Source organism: Poecilia reticulata, linkage group LG1 (assembly GCF_000633615.1).
Source record: "Poecilia reticulata strain Guanapo linkage group LG1, Guppy_female_1.0+MT, whole genome shotgun sequence".
NCBI classification, from domain to species: domain Eukaryota; kingdom Metazoa; phylum Chordata; class Actinopteri; order Cyprinodontiformes; family Poeciliidae; genus Poecilia; species Poecilia reticulata.
This window is the reverse complement of record NC_024331.1, coordinates 2116130-2134387: the sequence shown is the minus strand read 5'-3', so window position 1 is coordinate 2134387 and position 18258 is coordinate 2116130. Positions and strand designations below refer to the sequence as shown.

Sequence of the window (18258 nt, the reverse complement as noted above, 5' to 3'; positions counted from 1 at the left end):
AAAAAAAATGGTCATATTGTTTATCTGATTAATAAAGCATAAATTAAATAGCGTGCTTTAAGCATTTTAATCTTGAAAATGAGACTGCTGTCCATTAGAGACGTACCTGCATGAGTGGAAATAAAATAAACATTAAAATATGGAGTTTTGCTTTTAAATGTGTTCAGTTGTGTTATTATTCTGTAAGGAGGAATAATAACGCTTTGTAGTTTTCACAAATTGCTATTTTTTGTCTTGCCCTTTCATCTGCAATAATGAATGAAGCATTGGATTAGGATTTGCTCAGATTAAGAGATTTAAAAACAGTGTAGAAGTTGCTTGTTAGACTGGAATATCATCACATTATTTCACTTCAATCGAAAATAAAATTCATAACATAAATTCATTGTGCTCAAAGTGATAAATCTGAAGTATTTCTGTTATTTGTGATGTGAACGGCTTACAGCTATTTTTCTTTTATTTAAATATTAAATAAGACAAAATAAAAACTTATTTTAATGCAAAATAAATAAATAAAATGTCTTCCAGAACAGTGTGACGCGGTTGCAGTCCTGGCGTCTCCTCCATGCTGTCTCTGTGGGGTTCAGGTCAGGCCTGTTTGAGTTGAATCAAGCACAGTGTTGCTTCGGTCACTAAAGCAGCAGTGGAACTTTTGGCAGTGTGAGCAGGTGACATGCCCTGCTTGGAAAATGAAATTGGCTTCTCCATAAAGCCCATCAGCAGCAGGAAGGAAGTGATCTTGATAAAGGAGTCTGGACCGACACCAGCAGACAACCCGACTCCCTAAATCATCTCAGTCACACTGGACTCCTGTGCCTCTCCACTCAACATCTACACTCTGGGACCTTGGGTTTATGAGTGAAATGCAAAGAGCGTTTTCATTTGAAAGGGGGATGTTGAACCACTGAACAACATTCCAGTCCTTTGTCTCTTTGCTTCAGGTTGCTACTGCTGTTGACTGATTCAGGCATGGATTAACAGAAAGAATGTAACAGTTGCAGCAAATGTCCGAGAAACATCTTTTAAAATGCCCCTTTTCTACTTAGTTGTCTACCTTTTTTCCTCTTTTATTTAATTTTCCAACAGCCAATAAAAATCCAGCTTTCACAGAAATAATTTTTTGGGGATTTGCTGCCTATGGAGGATATCATTGACTGTATTCTGGATGATTGTGCAGACAGCAGCCATGGGCATAACTGTGTAGGCCACAATGTAACATTTCTTTGTTAAACATCCCTGGGTTTAATTAGGTGTCCGCCATAATCAAAATTCACAGAAATAAACCGTCTATCTAATGTCCGAGTTTCTAAAAGTGGCAGAACACATGTAACTGCGAGGCTGCATGCAATTACTAATTTTACGTTGGTGAAACAAAGTGTGGGTCAAAAATCTGATTATTTTCGGAGATACATTTAAACGACGTAGCGTAAGAATAATAAGCAAAATAAAAATCGAAAGCCAGTTTTTTTATTTAATTGATTTCATTTTTTTATTATTTTATTGTGCAGGAAGAGATTGGACATGAATGATTCTTTAAAAGTAATAATGAATGAATGGGACTGTGGCGAGAGAGAGAGAGAGAGAGAGAGAGAGAGAAAAAAATGCGAGCGTGAAACCAGAGCCATGAACGAACCCGCACGCGGAGAAACGAAAGGAAGTAGGACACGGGCTGCTTTTCCACATCGCAGCCACCAGGCGGCGGTGTTTCTTCCCTCTCCGTGTGGAATCGCTCCCCTTTGGATTGTTTGATCACATGTTGGGAAGGTTTGAAGTGGCGGCTCCATGTCACACATGCGTACCGACTGAGTGAATGGCGCGCGGGCGCAGGAGTGACTCCGAGGGAGCAGAGAGAACGGAGAGCCATACCAGAGCTGATCCTCGGCAGCTGGGTAAAGCCTTCACAGGGGGTGGGGGGAGGAGGAGAGAGAGCGGAAAAAGAGGCGCTCGTGGAGAAGATGAACATGACACCCGTGGGAGGTTATTGTATTAAACCAGCGGTGTCCACTGTGTAGGACTCGCGGAGTAGTCACGGGAGATGTGAATTTGGTTCAGTCGGGGGGAAAAAGTTTTGCAGCTGTTTATTACAATGGTCATAAATGGGTCTCACCTGAACAGCTCCGCTCAGGACCCCAGTGACGCCGCGTTGAGCCGCCCGCCGTGGGTCACCACAACTTTGGGCTGCTTCCTCATCTTCACCATCGTGGTCGACATCCTGGGGAACCTGCTGGTCATCTTCTCCGTGTATCGAAACAAGAAGCTCAGGAACGCAGGTGAGCTCAGCAACTGTGGGAATCATTAAGTGGAGAGGGGAAAAAGTGAAGGTATGCTGAGCGCGCGTGGCGCCCATGAGCGGCTCGCGCGTGGTTACTCAGCTGCGACACAAACAAAACAAGCGTGTCAGCATTTCAAAGCGATGGTCGTGGCGCGAGCCCACTCCAGCAGACCACGTTTATTAATTAGAAACTAAGTTTATTACGCAGGCGCTGGAAGTGATAGGATAGCGTCAGGTTGGTGAAAACAAACTTCAGATCGTGACATGCAGACATTGTTTACTTCGTAATCTCCACGTATTTATTTTATTTAATTTAATTTTATATTTATTTAGCAGCTTGTTATTGAATGGTTTTCCAGTTATTTTTATATAGGCTATTCATTTATTTTATTTTATTTTTTACAAAAATAACAATGAACACCGATCCAGAACACCGATTCTGTTTAAATCTGTTTAAATTGTGGATTAAATATCTATCCTGTTTAATCCACAGTTTACTCCGCGGTTTACAGCGAGTAGAAATTAAATTCTCATCAGCTCGCTTCGAAGTCCGTTTGAGGCTGGTAACATTTCAGCGACCTCCACAAAGTTCCAGACAGGTAACAGCCTCGAAAGGACGCATTTTTAACGATTCTTGACCGTCTGAAACCGCAGGGAAAGCCTGGTGCTGCACCAAACGTCCCCGGGTTTATTTCTTTAATCTGATAAAATGAGAAAAACATTTTTTTTATGTNCCCCCCTCATATTTATTGTGCATTTAAATACACCATCTCACTGTGGTGACACGGGATGTGAATTAGATGGTGCGCACTTTGTGAGCCAGCCTGGTTGGACTGTAGTGGAGGCGGTGAGGCGTTTAACAGTCAGCAGACAGAGCGCAGTTGAGAAAACCCGAGAGGCTCCTGTCGTACTCAGGTCTGCTCACTCTGACTGGCAGCAGCGCTCATCACCGCTGGCAATCAGAAACATGCAACCTGTAATTTGAGTATATTTATTCGTTCTTAAAAGCCCCGCGTTAAGAAATAAATATCTTTGTTAAAGAAATTAACCTGCTGATTTTTTTTTATTTACAGTTGACCAAGTTTTTAATAAGTTCTTATCAGTAATTCAAGACTTAAACATGCTGTAACTTTCAGACTCATTTCCTTTTTTCTATATTAAAAATGACTAAGGCAAGAAACACATAAGGTATATGTGTACTGATTTTTGTAAGAGAGACATGAGAATACTTGCTGGTAGGACTGGATGAAATGGCTGAAAAACTTAAAATGATATTTCATATCATTTCATAATTATTGATAAAAAATTTTATTTTATATATTTGAAATACTGCCAAACTGGTGACATGACGTTTCCTGTTTAATCTGCAGTTTTTACTTCAAGCTGTTTTTTAAAGACGTTATGAGGCACGGTGGCAACCTTAAACACGCACATTACTCAGCAAGTTGTTGCTAGATAACCAATGAATGAGTTAGTTAGTTAGTTAGTTAGTTAGTTAGTTAGTTAGTTAGTTAGTTAGTTAGTTAGTTAGTTAGTTAGTTAGTTAGTTAGTTAGTTGATGCCAGTCACCTTGGTTAGCTCTTGGTTAGCTTGAGGGGCTAAAGCCTTTCCTCTGCCTATACATCTCCCAAAATGCTGTGTGATTCTGGATCGGAGAACATTCTATATATTGAATATCATCACCTTCCTAAAATAGTGTCCGTTTAATGGTTGGTAGCATTCTAGCCTTGCAACAAAAAGTTCCTGGGTTCGATTCCCGGCATGGGGTCTTTCTGCATGAAGTTTACATGTTCTCCCTGTGCATGCTGGGTTCTCTGGGTACTCCGGCTTCCTCCCACAGTCCAAAACATGTTAGGTTAATTGGTTTCTCTAAATTCTCCTTAGGTGTGAGTGTGTGTACATGGTTGTTTGTCCTGTCTGCTCTGTGTTGGACGACCTGTCCAGGATGTAATGTGTAATGTCTCGCTGGAGATAGGCACCCCTCCCGGCCCCAATGGGACAAGGGTGTAAAGAAGATGGATGGATGTTTTGGAAAGAAAGAGGTGATGATTTCTTTGCTTTTGACAAAAAAATTTACTTGGGACATTATTTTAGGAAGGTGACAATATTGAATATTCCATCAGATGTATTACCTATTGATGCTGATCACATGTATATTGCTATATGTAATGTTAATGATTTATTGTCCAGTTGTCAATTTCTACCTAAATTAATTGGTTAGGAAGGATCTCACATACAGCTGTATGGACTAGACAATGAAATGGAGAAGAACTTCTCTGGATAAATTAATTCCCTGCTAAGTGCGGTAGAGCATCAGTAATACTCTGGGACTATTTCTCTTCAAGTCCATTAGCAAAAGGTGGTTGTTCATAGTATTGACAGTAGGAAAATGAACAAAACCTGGCAATGTCTGATTATTGAGTGTTATAGGTTGAACATTTATATGCACTGTTGCTTTACTTTGTTATGATCAGCCACTGGTGAAGTCCTAAAAGAGATGCTGATTTGTTCTCTGTTTCTTTTGCTTGCATCTAGAAATAGTTGTGTTATGGAAAGTGAGTGAAAAACGTGTCTGTGATACATGGTAATTTTTTGGAACAAAAGCGTAACACTAGAGAATGGGTAACTTTAAGAAACTGCATCTTAAAAAAATGTTCCCTTCATTATGGCTAATTACATGTAAGGAGGTCATAATCCAGCACCAGGAATTTAATCAAGCATGTAAGTTAGCCTGTGTTATTCCAAGACTTCAGTGTCTACTCTGAAGAAACTTTCCAGTTCATTAAACAAACTAGTTTTACTTGCTGTCCTGAGTGTGGGTTCAATATTTAAGGATATTAAAAAAGAAATGACACTTTATTGCATTCTGCAAATAGCATCCTTGAATATTGACAAGGGTTGGTTAAAGTCCAGACATTTGCTCAAGATCATGCTTTTGGTTCACTGTTGCTCCTTTTCCTTCAGATCTCTAAAGATGTGCATGCCTAACTTGAATCTGTTCTGATTTTGAGCTCAAATAGCTGCTGGGAAATTGTATGTGGATTGGCAGACATATTGATTGACATAAACTCATCGCCGCTTGTAGGAATCTGATGCTTGTTTGACCAAATGTTTGACTCCACAGCAAAAAAAAAAAAAAAAAAAAAAAAGATCTCTGGACTGTATTTTAGCCGTTTCATTTTACAGCCAAGAGAAATTTAATTTCCCTTTGGCGAGTCTCTGTTATGGCTAAACAAGTAGGCATATATTTTCTTGGCATGTGCTAAATGTTTTTAGAAACTGCAGGGCAGTCTGAGTAGAGGGGGATAAATTAAACAGCAAGTAATGAAACGTACTTGGTAGAAAAACCTGGCAGGCATCATAAGACGCATGCAGCAGCAGCAGCAGCAGCAGCGCTGCCGTCTATGCATGGCCAAATCCTCTGTCGGCGCATAAAACGGTCCATGATAGAGTGAGCAGGGAGCCAACAACACATGGTGATTACTCTCAGCTGCACGAGTGAGCACGATCATCATTGTGGCCTCAACTCACTGCCAATAAATAATCTTAAATGTACCGTTTCTGCTTGTGACGTGGGAGGTTTTGTTTTTGTGCTGGAGCTGACGTGAATCAGGCCAACACAGCATCGTCTTTGCTGATATCGGAGCAGCAGAGTTTGGATGATCTGAGAAAACAAAATCTGACAGCTGGGTGTGAGCGCTGACATGCCACCTTGCTGGGCTTTTTCCTTCCATCCCACAAGACTCAACGCTTTTTGAATGATAGGTGTCATCATCTGGTATTTCAGTGGACAGTGAAACAGAGCAGACTTTTTTTTTTTAGCATAGTGCAAGCTGCCTCTCTGAGCTTGGCTGTCAGTCGTTTCTTTATAATGGAATCATATTTTTTTTAAACACATTTGCTCACATGTCCTCCGCTGGACTTAAGGAATGAAACAGGAGTTAGTGACAGCTGTGATGTCAAGTGTCTAGCCAAGGTACCAAGAGATTCAGAACATCAGAAGCAATGCTGGCTACCTGAATGTCAGAATTTGCATGGCACAAAAAGTAAATTTTACTGTATGGTGGAGGAGTTGGTAGCATTGTGGCCTTGCAGCTAGAAAGTCCTGGGTTAAAGTTCCAGTCTGGAGTTTGAATGTTCTCCTTGTGACTGCATGGATTCTTCCCGGGTGCTCCAGCTTCCTCCCACAGTTCAAACACATGACCTTTAAGTTAACAGATCTGTCTAGATTGTCTTTACTACTATCTGTGGTTGTTTTCTCCTCAGTAGAAAACTACACAATGGAGGATATCAATAAGAGACACCAGTGGTTAAGTTATATCTCCACTCTTAAAGCTCCTCCATGTAACTTTTATAAAAACAAAAAATAATAATGGTTTACATGTTTATTAAAATAGCCACCATGTTGTAACAGTATGTTATGTGACAGATACTCTGTCTAAAAAAAATAAAGTTCCTTCACCTCCTTGGAGTGCTACGGTAGCTGAATGAAGAAATGCAACGCTCCGGTCAGAGAAATCCAATCAGAGCCATTAGGAGGGTCTTAGTGCTGTCAATCATCCTCAGATATGGGCATCTCTGCCATTTGCTAACGGTGGAGTGTAGTAGTGTGGCAGAGAAAAGGGAAGGACATGACTGGTGCATACACAAGAATGACCCTCCTTCTGGATATGTTTGTTTCTGACTGAGTGCTATATTTCTGGTATTAACTGGGAAAATCAGAGGACTTTGATTTTTTAACAGATGATCTGTGTCATATTATCAAGTCACAACATGGTGACAGTTTTAATAAATTAAAATTTTTTTTATTTTTTTTATGAAAGTTACATATTGCAGCTTTAACTGCTGACCATCTTTAAATAGTTAGGTTTTCTTTCAGAAGCATGATTATTCACCAGTCTTCCTGAGAAGGATGCCAGCTCTGAGAATGCATCTCTCTGCCTATTTGGTTTCTTAGCCTCTGAGATAGAGAACAATGAAGGTTTTTTTTTTCTAAAAATGAAAAGTAATCACCTCCAGCAATCAGCTTACCAAGTATTCTACGGATTCTCTCTTATCAGTGTTCTCTCCAACACCTTAAACCAGTCTAGCCAGTCTTCTGCACCAACACAGAAGCTGTTTCACCTGGACATCAATCACCATTCTCTAGATGTCTCTTTCTTCATCGTTTATGAACATTTTTTAAATATTCCAGTGGCTCAAATGCTTTTGAGGTTGCCAATTGCTTCTCTTTTATTCTCTCTTCTGATGTCTGGTTCAGATTTGATTGGATCAACTCGACCTGCTCTTTATGCCTGGATATGTGCTTCATAAGGCAGCAAAACTGCTGCGGTTCATAAAAAATGTTTCTTGATTGTGACGCTGTTACTCAAATGGAGCAGTACGGAACAGTTCAAACAGTGACTCATCTAATGTAGCATCTACAATCTGTAGTGACAGGTGGAGAAAAGCCTCACAGACCTGATACCTCTGTGCCCAAAGCTCTGCCTGCGCAAAAATAAACCAGAAGTCCCATACTGCACTGTCTGTTTTGAAATAAAATACGGTGTTTATTTTGCTTTGGTGCTGCGTGATTTGGCTATGCGCCACTATAATAATACTTCACCTTTTAGTCTCGGTTTTGTAATTATTGGCAATTAATATTTTGCGGTGTTACTGTAGCATTAAGATGTATCTGCGTATGTCACTAATTAAAATGAATGTTTTAGCTTTGTGAATGCGCTTCAGCTGTGTTGTGAGCAGAAATCGGCTCAGCCTCATGGAGCTTAATAAAGAGAAAAGAAAACAAATCCACGTATGTTATAGAGCAGATGTTGATTTCACAGCTTCCTGTTTAATTTAGGATCCTTATGCTGTGAGAAACTGTGAGCCTTTGGGCTGAGCCTCACCAGGGTTGGAATTGTCTCTCACTGTAAGACATGAAACGGATCTTGGATTTTATTCGGTTTTTCAAACTTGTTTACTTATACTTTTTCATATTTGTCCCTATTATAACCACACGTTTGTTCATTTAATTAGGATTTTATGTGAGAGAACAGAGAAGTGCACAATTGTGACTTGGACGGAAAATGATACTTGATTTGTAGACACGGTTTTACAAAGACAGATCTAAAAAGTGAAGTGAGGATTTGTAATCGGCCATCTGTACTCTGATACCCCTCAATAAAATCCAGGACAACCAATTTTCATCAGTTGCCACCTAGTTGTAGAACAATCATGTGCTTAAATGTGCAGAAAAAAAAGATACTGTAGAGAATCCCAGTTCTTAGTCCTGGGAATTCTGAATTGATCCAAAATGCTCAAAAATTTATGATAAAAAATGTTCAACTACATCTTTCCTGCTCCTCTCTGCAAGTATACTGTACATCGCATTATGTGTCCACTTGGCCACCATAGAAGTCCCTCCCACTCACCATATGTATTTTGAATAATTCTTTGATATTTTATTTAAAGGGGCAGTATTATGTGCTTTCCAGGCATGTTCTGCCATTTTATAACACAATCCATTAACTTCAGTTATTATAAAAAATGTGACTTCCATACTCTTGTCTGTGATTTGATCCAATGCTGACGTCACAAAACATGGCAAAAATGAAAAACTGTTTACCTCACTTTGAAATTGGGTTTCTGTCTCTTTAAAAACTTGTGCTCTTTCTGAAACTCCCCCTTCAGGAAGTCATCATAATATAGCTCCTCTGTTAACCCTTTTTCAAACATTTTACCAGCGTTGCACTGAGAAGTAGCTCATATAATGAGTCAGTAGATGCAGTTTCATCTTGCTAATTGTTGCTGGCAATTTAGCTTCATGGCAAACACCTTAAGCTTCACAAAAGTGGGGGATTTTCTTTACCTCTACTGTTTTTAAGCTTTCATATTCCATCGTCATATTGTTACTGAGGCTATAGCTTCAGCACTTCCTGTTTGAATGGAAATCTGTTGTTCATTGAAAACCAAAACATTCTTTTCCCCCCCACATAAACAAAAAGTACAAAACCCAGAAGGTCAAAGTGCTATTTTAAAGTTCTTAAAAGGTGATTGCTTGGGAAAGCTGGACTGCATGATGTGTTCTCTGCTAGCCGTATCGGTTGTCAGGTGGCTGGATAATGTGCTGCTGCTTTTGATGACAGTGACGGCTCTTTGCAAGCCCTGCAGAACAGCCCAAAGCTTCAGTTTCACTAAAACTGAGGGACAGTCCCTATGAATGCCCAATGCTGGCCTAGAACCAGACCTTTGTATGATGTAACAAATAAAAAAGGTATTTTTCCCCTACTGGTTCATCAACCAGAATACCTGCATAGTACATTGTATTTTGCAAACTGAAACTTCAAGAAGACAAAACAAAAGATGGTCAACATACGTTCAATTAATCCATTTCCTCACCTTTGCTTCCATAGAAGGTTTGTGATTATTAGCATTTTCATGGATGTCTGATATGAAGGAGTTCAGTTGTGAAAGATTTCAAATATTGATTTTGTGCCTGCCTTGTGCTCGACAGTTGATGTGATGTTTGCATTGGCAGTATGATAGCATGATTAACACATGATTAACAGTATTAATATAATACTGTTAATGATGTTAATCATGTTAGTCAACATTGATTCTTAACGATTACTTTTAAGTTGTTGGCTAAGCAATGCCCAGGATGTGTGCACTTCTGTGAGTTTGTTGTTTTAACGTCAATATCTAGACAATCGTGACTATTTTGGTGGTTATGCATAGAGCATGTGCAGAATATAAATGTTATTTTATCTTATTGAAACGTGAAAATGTGTTGAAAATCGTACAGCTTCCAGTTTAAATATATATGCATGGAGGAGATCTGCAAAGTTTCTGCATTATACATGAAGCACTTTCAGCATAGGCAGAGTTCAAGTGGTCTGTGGAAAAGAACCTGGAAGAGTGAAACAGAGAATGTATGTACATTATCTAATGTATTTTCTTGACATTTTTTGTGACAGCGAAACCCTGTGTAGTACTTTGTGAAGTAAAAGAAATATGATGTTTGCTTTTCATATTATTTTACAAATAAAAATGTGGAAAGCATGCCGTGTATTTCTATTTATGCTTCCCGACTTTAAGCATTGTATCTGTAAAGAGTGTTATTCTTCTTTACATGGTCAGGATGAGAGATTGCTATAAAGTTAAGGACTCAATTCAGGTGATTGTTTGCTGTGTTCATCCAGTAGGAGTGTTTGCTGCAAGACGATGATTTGATGCAATTTGTTGGGTCTCCTTAGAGAGAAACTTTTTAAACCAATTTGAAAAATGACCTGAACTTGACTGAAATGGTGGTTTTGAGAATTGCCTCTGAGGCATGGACTAATAATAATATTAAAATGCCTAATCATTTACTAATACGTATGTCTAGGATATGTATTTTTTAGGAGAAGCAAGCTTTTTAATATCTAATACTCTGATAAATTGTTTTTATTCAGATAACTGTATAAAGTTTTTTTTTTTTTTGCATGATCTCTCAGTTTTTTAAATTTACCATACAACTATTATGCAATGTAAGCTTAGAGAATGTGTATCGATATGTGGATGCATTTACTAACTTAAACATGAGCTTATTATATTATATGTAATACCAGGAAGTAGTTTTGGTTGAGTACTGTTTTACTGGAAGAACAGTAAAAACTGTTCTTCCAGTAATTTTTGCATTTTGTGGTACAAAAAGTAATGTCCTACAATATTTGTCGAATTTCTAAATATTCAGCCTTGGCCTCAACCTTGGTCTTGGTCTTGGCAGAGCCGGTCTCGACTCCATCCCTATTTATAATTCCATGATTGCCTTGGATTTAAGTGATTCCATGTTCCTTAACTCTTTCTCACCTAAGTTTAAAATGTCCAATTTGATATTTTTGCTTATTTTCATTGTACGCAGTTCTTTCAATGCTCTGTGAGTAAATATATTTTCTCATTTATCCATAACAACTGGAACTTTCAATGTCCAGAGTGCCCCTCAGATTAATTTCACTCCCTGCTACAGCAGATGTGAAATTATCTTAATAACCCAATATTGGCTGGAAAGTGCAACGTCTCCCCTTTCAGAAACCACTGGAATTTTTCAGACAGCGCCAAGTGTGGCGGAATTACAGTACTGCAAATTTGGCTGTGTCATTGGCGTTATGTTCGTACGTGGGAGGGTTAAAGCTGATGCTGTATGATGCTGTTAACTCACTGATGTCACTCCCAACCCTCTGAGGCTTTTAAAGGTGGACATATACTATAATTAAATTAAGTGGTACATATTTTTAACAACGCAACATTTGAAGGCAATTGCTTGCATAAAATTTTACTAAGGGCATCAATTTTCTTCTTCTCTATTACACCCTGTTGTGTCGGCCTTTCTGATAAAATTGCAATAAAACACATTGAAATTTCTAGTTGTGAAGCTAAAAAAAGATGGAAAAGTTCAAGAGCAATGATTGATATTGGAATCATATAGCTAAACGGACGTTAAGTGTTTTCTCTTTTGCCAATATGTTATGATTATATATGAAGTATATTGCTGGGACAGTCTCATATTTCATGCAGCTGATGGGGAAATTTTGATTCTGATAACTCAGGAAGCCTGTGTAAAGGTTATGCAAACCTTATTCTTGGTGCATATTTGTCTCAGTGTCTTGTGTTTACAGTTCTGTATGAGAGATATGTGAAGGTGCAGGAGTCATAGCTGCTCAGCGGGTCACAGCCGTGACGACCATGATAAACATCAGACTGGCACAGTTTGGATGAGCAGCTTAACGCTACGTGAAAAGCAATGAAAAGATTCATTGGGTGAAAAACAGTCAATAATTAGGGAACCATAGTGGCTGGGGGTCATGACTTTGGATTTAATTAATAGCTTGTCCGAGCTGAATAACAGGACAATGAGTGTTACACGATAAGGATCTCTCTTCTTTTCTTAGGGCACTTAACTCCTCAGCTAACGTCTGGGCTGCAGCCTGTACGTGGTAAAACAGAGCGCTAGTGGCCTACCCAAAGGCTCCTCCTCAACTGGTAATTTATGGACAGCATAAGCGCTTTCTTGCTGTGCCCTAAAACATGCCTTAGCCTTTATAGGTTTTCGATAATCACACCTTATAGATCTTCTTGATTTGCTGTTAGGAGCCTTTCTCGTTCTTACAAAGGATTAACTCTTAAACATCTGACCACATCAACTTAAGATATGATTACCTTGTACATATTTTATTTGGTGTAGGATCATATTTATATTGCTCTGCTTGCTGTTGGTGTACTCAGACACAACATATGACGTGAAGGCAGATGGTTGTGTTTTTGATCTAAAAGATAAACATACAGGAGAAGTAACTGACGTGTGTGGGTGTGCGCGTGTGCGCGTGTGACAAGTCTAGTACTCTGGAAGAAAATATCGTGGGATACCATGGTTCATGTTTTAGGATTCTTGATATCAGAGCAAGCAATTTGCTAGTCCTGGTTCACCATAATTAGTGAACCAACAATCAGTAATTATATATCACCTACTGTAAGTTTTCCTTTTTGTTGGAGCCAGTAGGAATCCAGACTTGGCTATGAGTAACTATGAATAATTGCTTTGGGCAATTACTGATAAAACTAGTATTTTAGATCAACATTACCAAGTCGGGGCACCGCCTGATTATCAGGAAAATAATAACCAAATAGATCTGTCTCCTTTATTGTCTAAATATTTGCCTTATAAGGCGTAGGTTTTAAAATAATAGATAAAGGCATAAGTTCCACATCGGTGCTCTTTGAACAGCAAAATATTATACATACGATAATTACACAGAAGTACTCTCACTCAGATGTGATTTTGTTAACAAAGTAATTCAACATTATAATTAAACACTCTAATTATCAAACTCGTTATGCTGGTAAGAAAAAGATAAAAGTTTGATTAAACTAAGACAACTAATGGCTAAACTTAAAAGTGTAGAAATAGAGCCAATAAAAATAATGTAATGAAATCAGTCCAGTATGGATTATGAATATTGAGAAACCAGATTTATTTAAAGACCAATGACTGTATTGAAGAGTTTCACTGATCAGCAAATTAGCTTTTAGTTAAATAAGATCAGTGGAGTAATTGACAAACTTGGTATGTATTCCAAATACCATTTAACAATGCAAAATACAGAACTTTATTTTGAGAAATGCATGTATTATTAATTTTTGAGTGGATTAGAAATCAATAATCTTATTAAGAGTCAATTTCTGCAAATATGTATAAAGAATATATTGGTTTGCTGTTTAAACTTTTGAAGGCAATTGCTTGCTTTGAACCTTTTTTCAGTTCAAAGCACCGTAAATGACAAGATTAATTGTTGACGAGCGTCAGCTGTTCACCTACAGTTAATAGCACGAACACGAAGAAGCTACTCCTATTTCTAAGAAAACAGGATATTTTAAAATGATTTTAGGGCTCTGTTCATCTACTTTGTGGCCACAAATGGGAAGGAAATTACCTATAAAAGAGACAAGCTCAACTTGCTGTTCTGTCAGTGATTAAAGCACTCATTGGGATACAGTTTGAACAGCCTGAATATTTGGTGGCTTTAGCAGCATCACTCTTCTATTTGGAACGGATAATCAAGTGTCAAGTAATGCAATAAAAATACAAATATATAATCCTCAGCTGTTATTTCTGTCCAGAACACAACCTGTTGTGAACAAAGTTCCAATGGACGAGCTGAGTTTAGCTCGTCCATTGGAGAGTGACACAGCTGGCTCTGTGTTACTCTGGAACCAGGAGACAATTAGCTGTCCAGCCAATGACTTGCAGTATTGTCAGTTAGCACACATTAGTTTAAAACATGGTTGTGTCAGCTCTGGCCAGCATGCCATCAGAGCTTGGTCAAGTCAAGTTTATCTGAATAGCACATTGCAGCAACAAAACAGTTCAATGCTTTACAGCTTAAAATCATCACACAGACACCCATTGTGAAACAAGCAAGCTTAAAATTTAGTCAAATTCCATCATCAAAATCATCAAGCAAATACACATAAAGATTGTTGATCAATGTTGCCCTTACTGCTAATCAAAGACAACTCCAAATAGGTGTGTTTTGAGCCTAAATTTCAAGGAACTCAGCAGTCAGTGTCATGTTGTGGACAGCAATCTTGGGGAACCTGTAAATCCAAGGTTCCTTCTGCAGGATTCTGAATAAAACCAGGATCAAGGTCTATTCCTTCAGCTGTGAAGCATAGGTAGCTACTGGATGCACAAAACAGTAAAAAATTCAAGCTCCTGGACATGGCAACAAATGTCTTCTCTCTGCCAGTAGGAGAAAGTGGAAGGTTGTGTGTTTTGTCCTTGCAAAAGAGAAGTTTATTGCCATGTTTTATGCAGAAATGCGCTCAGACAGTAATGTCGTTATTTCTCTTCAGCTAGCCCGCTTCCTCTGTTTGGTTTTTGTCTTTGCAGGAGACATGGATACTTTTGTGGAATGTTTAGCTGACACAGCAAGGAATTATGTCAATTTGTACAGTTCTTCACTAAATAACTACAATAATAATAAGACTGTAAAATGGCTAAAACCTCCTGCCTGGAAATTGTAACGTCATTTTCCACTAAGGAACTTTAGTCCAGGATTAAACTCAGGGGTCCTGAGTTTATTTCGTAAAACTTGTCCTCTTGAACCAGAGTGAGTTAAATAAGTGCATTGTTGAATCAAATAGTTATTCCAGATATTTACGAGCCAGTCATTTCATCATGGCTTGAGCCACACAGCACTTTCAACAGTTGTACGTTGTATAAATATAAATATATAAGTATAAAATATAAATATATTTGGAAACGTGCGTGTCTTCTAATTGAATTTATTTTAATGGTGTTATGTATTGTCATCCATTTTTGATTTTGTTATTAAAAGCATAAGATTTGTTCATTGGTTTATCATCACTATTTTTAATATAACACAGCATTTGCGCCATCTGTGTGTAAGCAGATTCACATTTTTCCACTAATGAGCAGCTATATGGACCCCTTTCCGAAGAGTTAATATTTGTCATCACACATAATCTAGATAGAAAATCCATTTTTCAATTTACCCATGAGTTACAGAAAAGCTGATAGGCACATTAATTGCTGGCAGACTTTTCATACTCTGTACTGGAAGTTTGATTGATGTCCTTCTGAAAAGTTTTTTTTTCTTTTTCATGATATGCCTATGTCATTCACTCACTAGAAAGTATCATTGCCTTTCTTCATAATAATATAATGTGCTGTATTACATCACAGAGTTGGAATTGAATCAAAGCATTAATATTTATCTTTTTATTTTGCTAAATTAAAACAAATGAAACCAATCCTTGCCTCTTATTTACTGGATTGTTATTGGTGCATGAATATGAACCATACTGGCTATTAGTAGAAAATTTAGGGGCACAATGTTGCTCCGTCTGGCCAATACTGAGCGACTATGACAGCTACACGTAATATCCAGAGGAATCACACAGAGTAAAATAATTGTGATTGTGTTTGCTCAGATTGTTATAAGACTCTTACAAAACAACAAAGAATGGCCCCAATATGCCCTTTTCATGTTTTACAGCTCCTAATCTCTGTTGTGTCATCCTTTTCATCGCTGGTCTTCTTTGCACATGATGGTAGGTTACGTGATCATTACAAAACAACAGATATAACCAACGCTTGTATTGGGTCAGGGTGGAAGCTTGTGTCTAAGTCAGCCAGTTTCTGTAGTTTTTCCACTTGCTATGCCTGAAGTTTCTTGGAAAAATTGCTCCTCTAACCAAAGGGTCTAACCATGTGATTTGAGTGTAGAATAAGTTATTAAAAAAATTGATGACTATTGTTTAATGTCAATTATGATTACTCTAGTTTTCTGATTTTTTTTCTTCATTACAGTGACCTTATCTGTGTTTTGTGCATTTTTCATGTTCAATAAATTAGGATTTACATGCCGATGAGTCTTGTTTTGGAAGGTTGTATTCAAAAGAGCCTTTTGAACAGAACCTTTAAACAAGTATTAAACATATTTTTCAGTAAGCCCACATTTCCGTTTTTTTCTTATTAGTCTGACGCAATATTGTAAGTTTAAAGGCCATGTTTTCATTAACTGTAAATGGAAAATCATCATAATAAATTGAAATCAAGGCTTTCAAACTTCCGTGGAATTAATTAATTAGTGATAAAGTTTCTGAAATAAATGGACTTTTCACTAATATTCTAGTTTATTAGAATATTAGTGAATTTATTGTTTTGCTCTTCCCATCAGGGGTGGTCACTTAGGGCACTGAAAGTCCATTCCAAATTCTAAATTTGTAAGTACATATATAATGTCTGACTACCATTCAAATGAAAATGACAAAAGAACATGACATTCATGCGTGTTGACCTCCCTAAGCCCAGAAATTGCTAGTATTTATAGTCAGAGCAATATTTAAAGTGTTTAAATCATCAGGGATCGATAATATGTCTTGCCGCACAATATCACTTTATTGTTTTTAATTACTATTCCGATAAAATTGAGAGGCAAAATAAATCCTCCATGGTCTCCACTAAGTCTGGGTCACCAAGTCGCCATAGCAACCATTTATTTTAAGGCAAATTGCACACACAGATGTATATTTTCTGTTCAACAACTGCACTATTACAGTAACAACGCAGCAGGATCTTAAAGAAGAGTTGCATTTAAAAATAAATTTTATACAAACAAAATCTCACAATTCTAAAAGATGTCAGTACCTGATTAGACCTTTAAATGTTGATTTCAAAAGATCAACGTTACTCCCTACTTCCCCTAAGAAGTCTAGACTTTCAGCTTGTCATTTCCTGGATTATGTCATCATTGCCTATCATTTTCATTGGCTATTTTTTTTATTTTGTTAATTAAAAAATGCAATGTGTAGCACAATTTTTTTTACACATATTAACCAAGTCTTACTTATTAGTTCCCCACCCTTTTAATTCCACTTCCTCCCAAGCTTTACCCATCCTGGTACAATCAATGCCTGATGTTTTTTTTCTTTCTCTTCTCACTTAAATCTGACCTTCCAGGCTTCATATTCCACGACACCCTGTCTGTTTGTATCACTTTGATTCAACACCCCCACTGTTCTCTGAGGATTTTAGGTTGTCAGGCTACATACCTGCGGAGGAATTCTGCCAATAGCGTTTTGCATCAAGCAAGTCAGGCAAGAAGACGTTTTTTGCAACAAACCCTGTGGATTCCAGATTAAAGAATGGCCCGGTGGGCAGAGAGAATCAAGGTTCTTTATTAGTGTGAAACAGTGACCCCCACTTGATGTGGTCAAATCTAACAAGAGCAGGTGTTTAGCATTGTCGAGACCCCCTGTTTCTCGTTTCACATGCTTACAGATCAAAGAGTGATTTGTCTTGAGGCCAGAATAAAAAAAAAGAGTGTTAGTGCTACTGGTGCATTTCAATAAATGTATTATTTTTATAATTTTTTGTCAATGTATTTCTGAAAGACAATTAAAATAATGAAACTCATCTTTCAGGGCTTCATTTCAAATAGTTAATTTCAATGTTTATTACAATCTGCTAGATTTCCTCAGACAGAAACTTTTCACACTACTTTGAATAATTGATTGTCCGTACTGCACTCTTTGATAACTAGAATCAGTTGGAAGGTATGGGATTGAATTGAAATTATTTTTTTGTAAAGCGCCTAGAGACAACAGTCGTAGTGCGTTGGCCCAAAGAAAAAAACTGAATTGAATTGAACTGAATTATGACCTGCAGTTAATGAAACCCCAAAGTTCAGTCTCTCAAAAAAGCACATGAATGGTGTGTTTCTACAATATTCGAGCAGAAACCATAATCATGGGGAAGACACCTAACCTGCCTGTTGATCAACAGGTAATCCACCCACCATAAGTAGTGTGAATGATAAAGGTTTCTGCTAACTAAGCTGGATGTTTAGAGTGCTGGAAGAAATGTGGTAGAAGAGGGAATAACAGCAACAAATGGGTTAGATTAACCCTCCTATTATGTTGCGGGTCAAATTGACCCGTTT

The 18258-nt window shown here is 37.8% G+C and overlaps 1 protein-coding gene across 1 annotated transcript in view; it reads left to right on the top strand.

Moving 5' to 3' along the window:
* Positions 1-1889: 1889 nt before the first annotated feature.
* mtnr1aa (melatonin receptor 1A a) overlaps positions 1890-18258 on the top strand; it is a 46342-nt gene continuing 29973 nt past the window's right edge. The window contains exon 1 of the mRNA XM_008404044.2: positions 1890-2270. Coding sequence (XP_008402266.1) covers positions 2087-2270 — 184 coding nt within the window. The 5' untranslated portion in view covers positions 1890-2086. The remainder of the gene's footprint in view (positions 2271-18258) is intronic.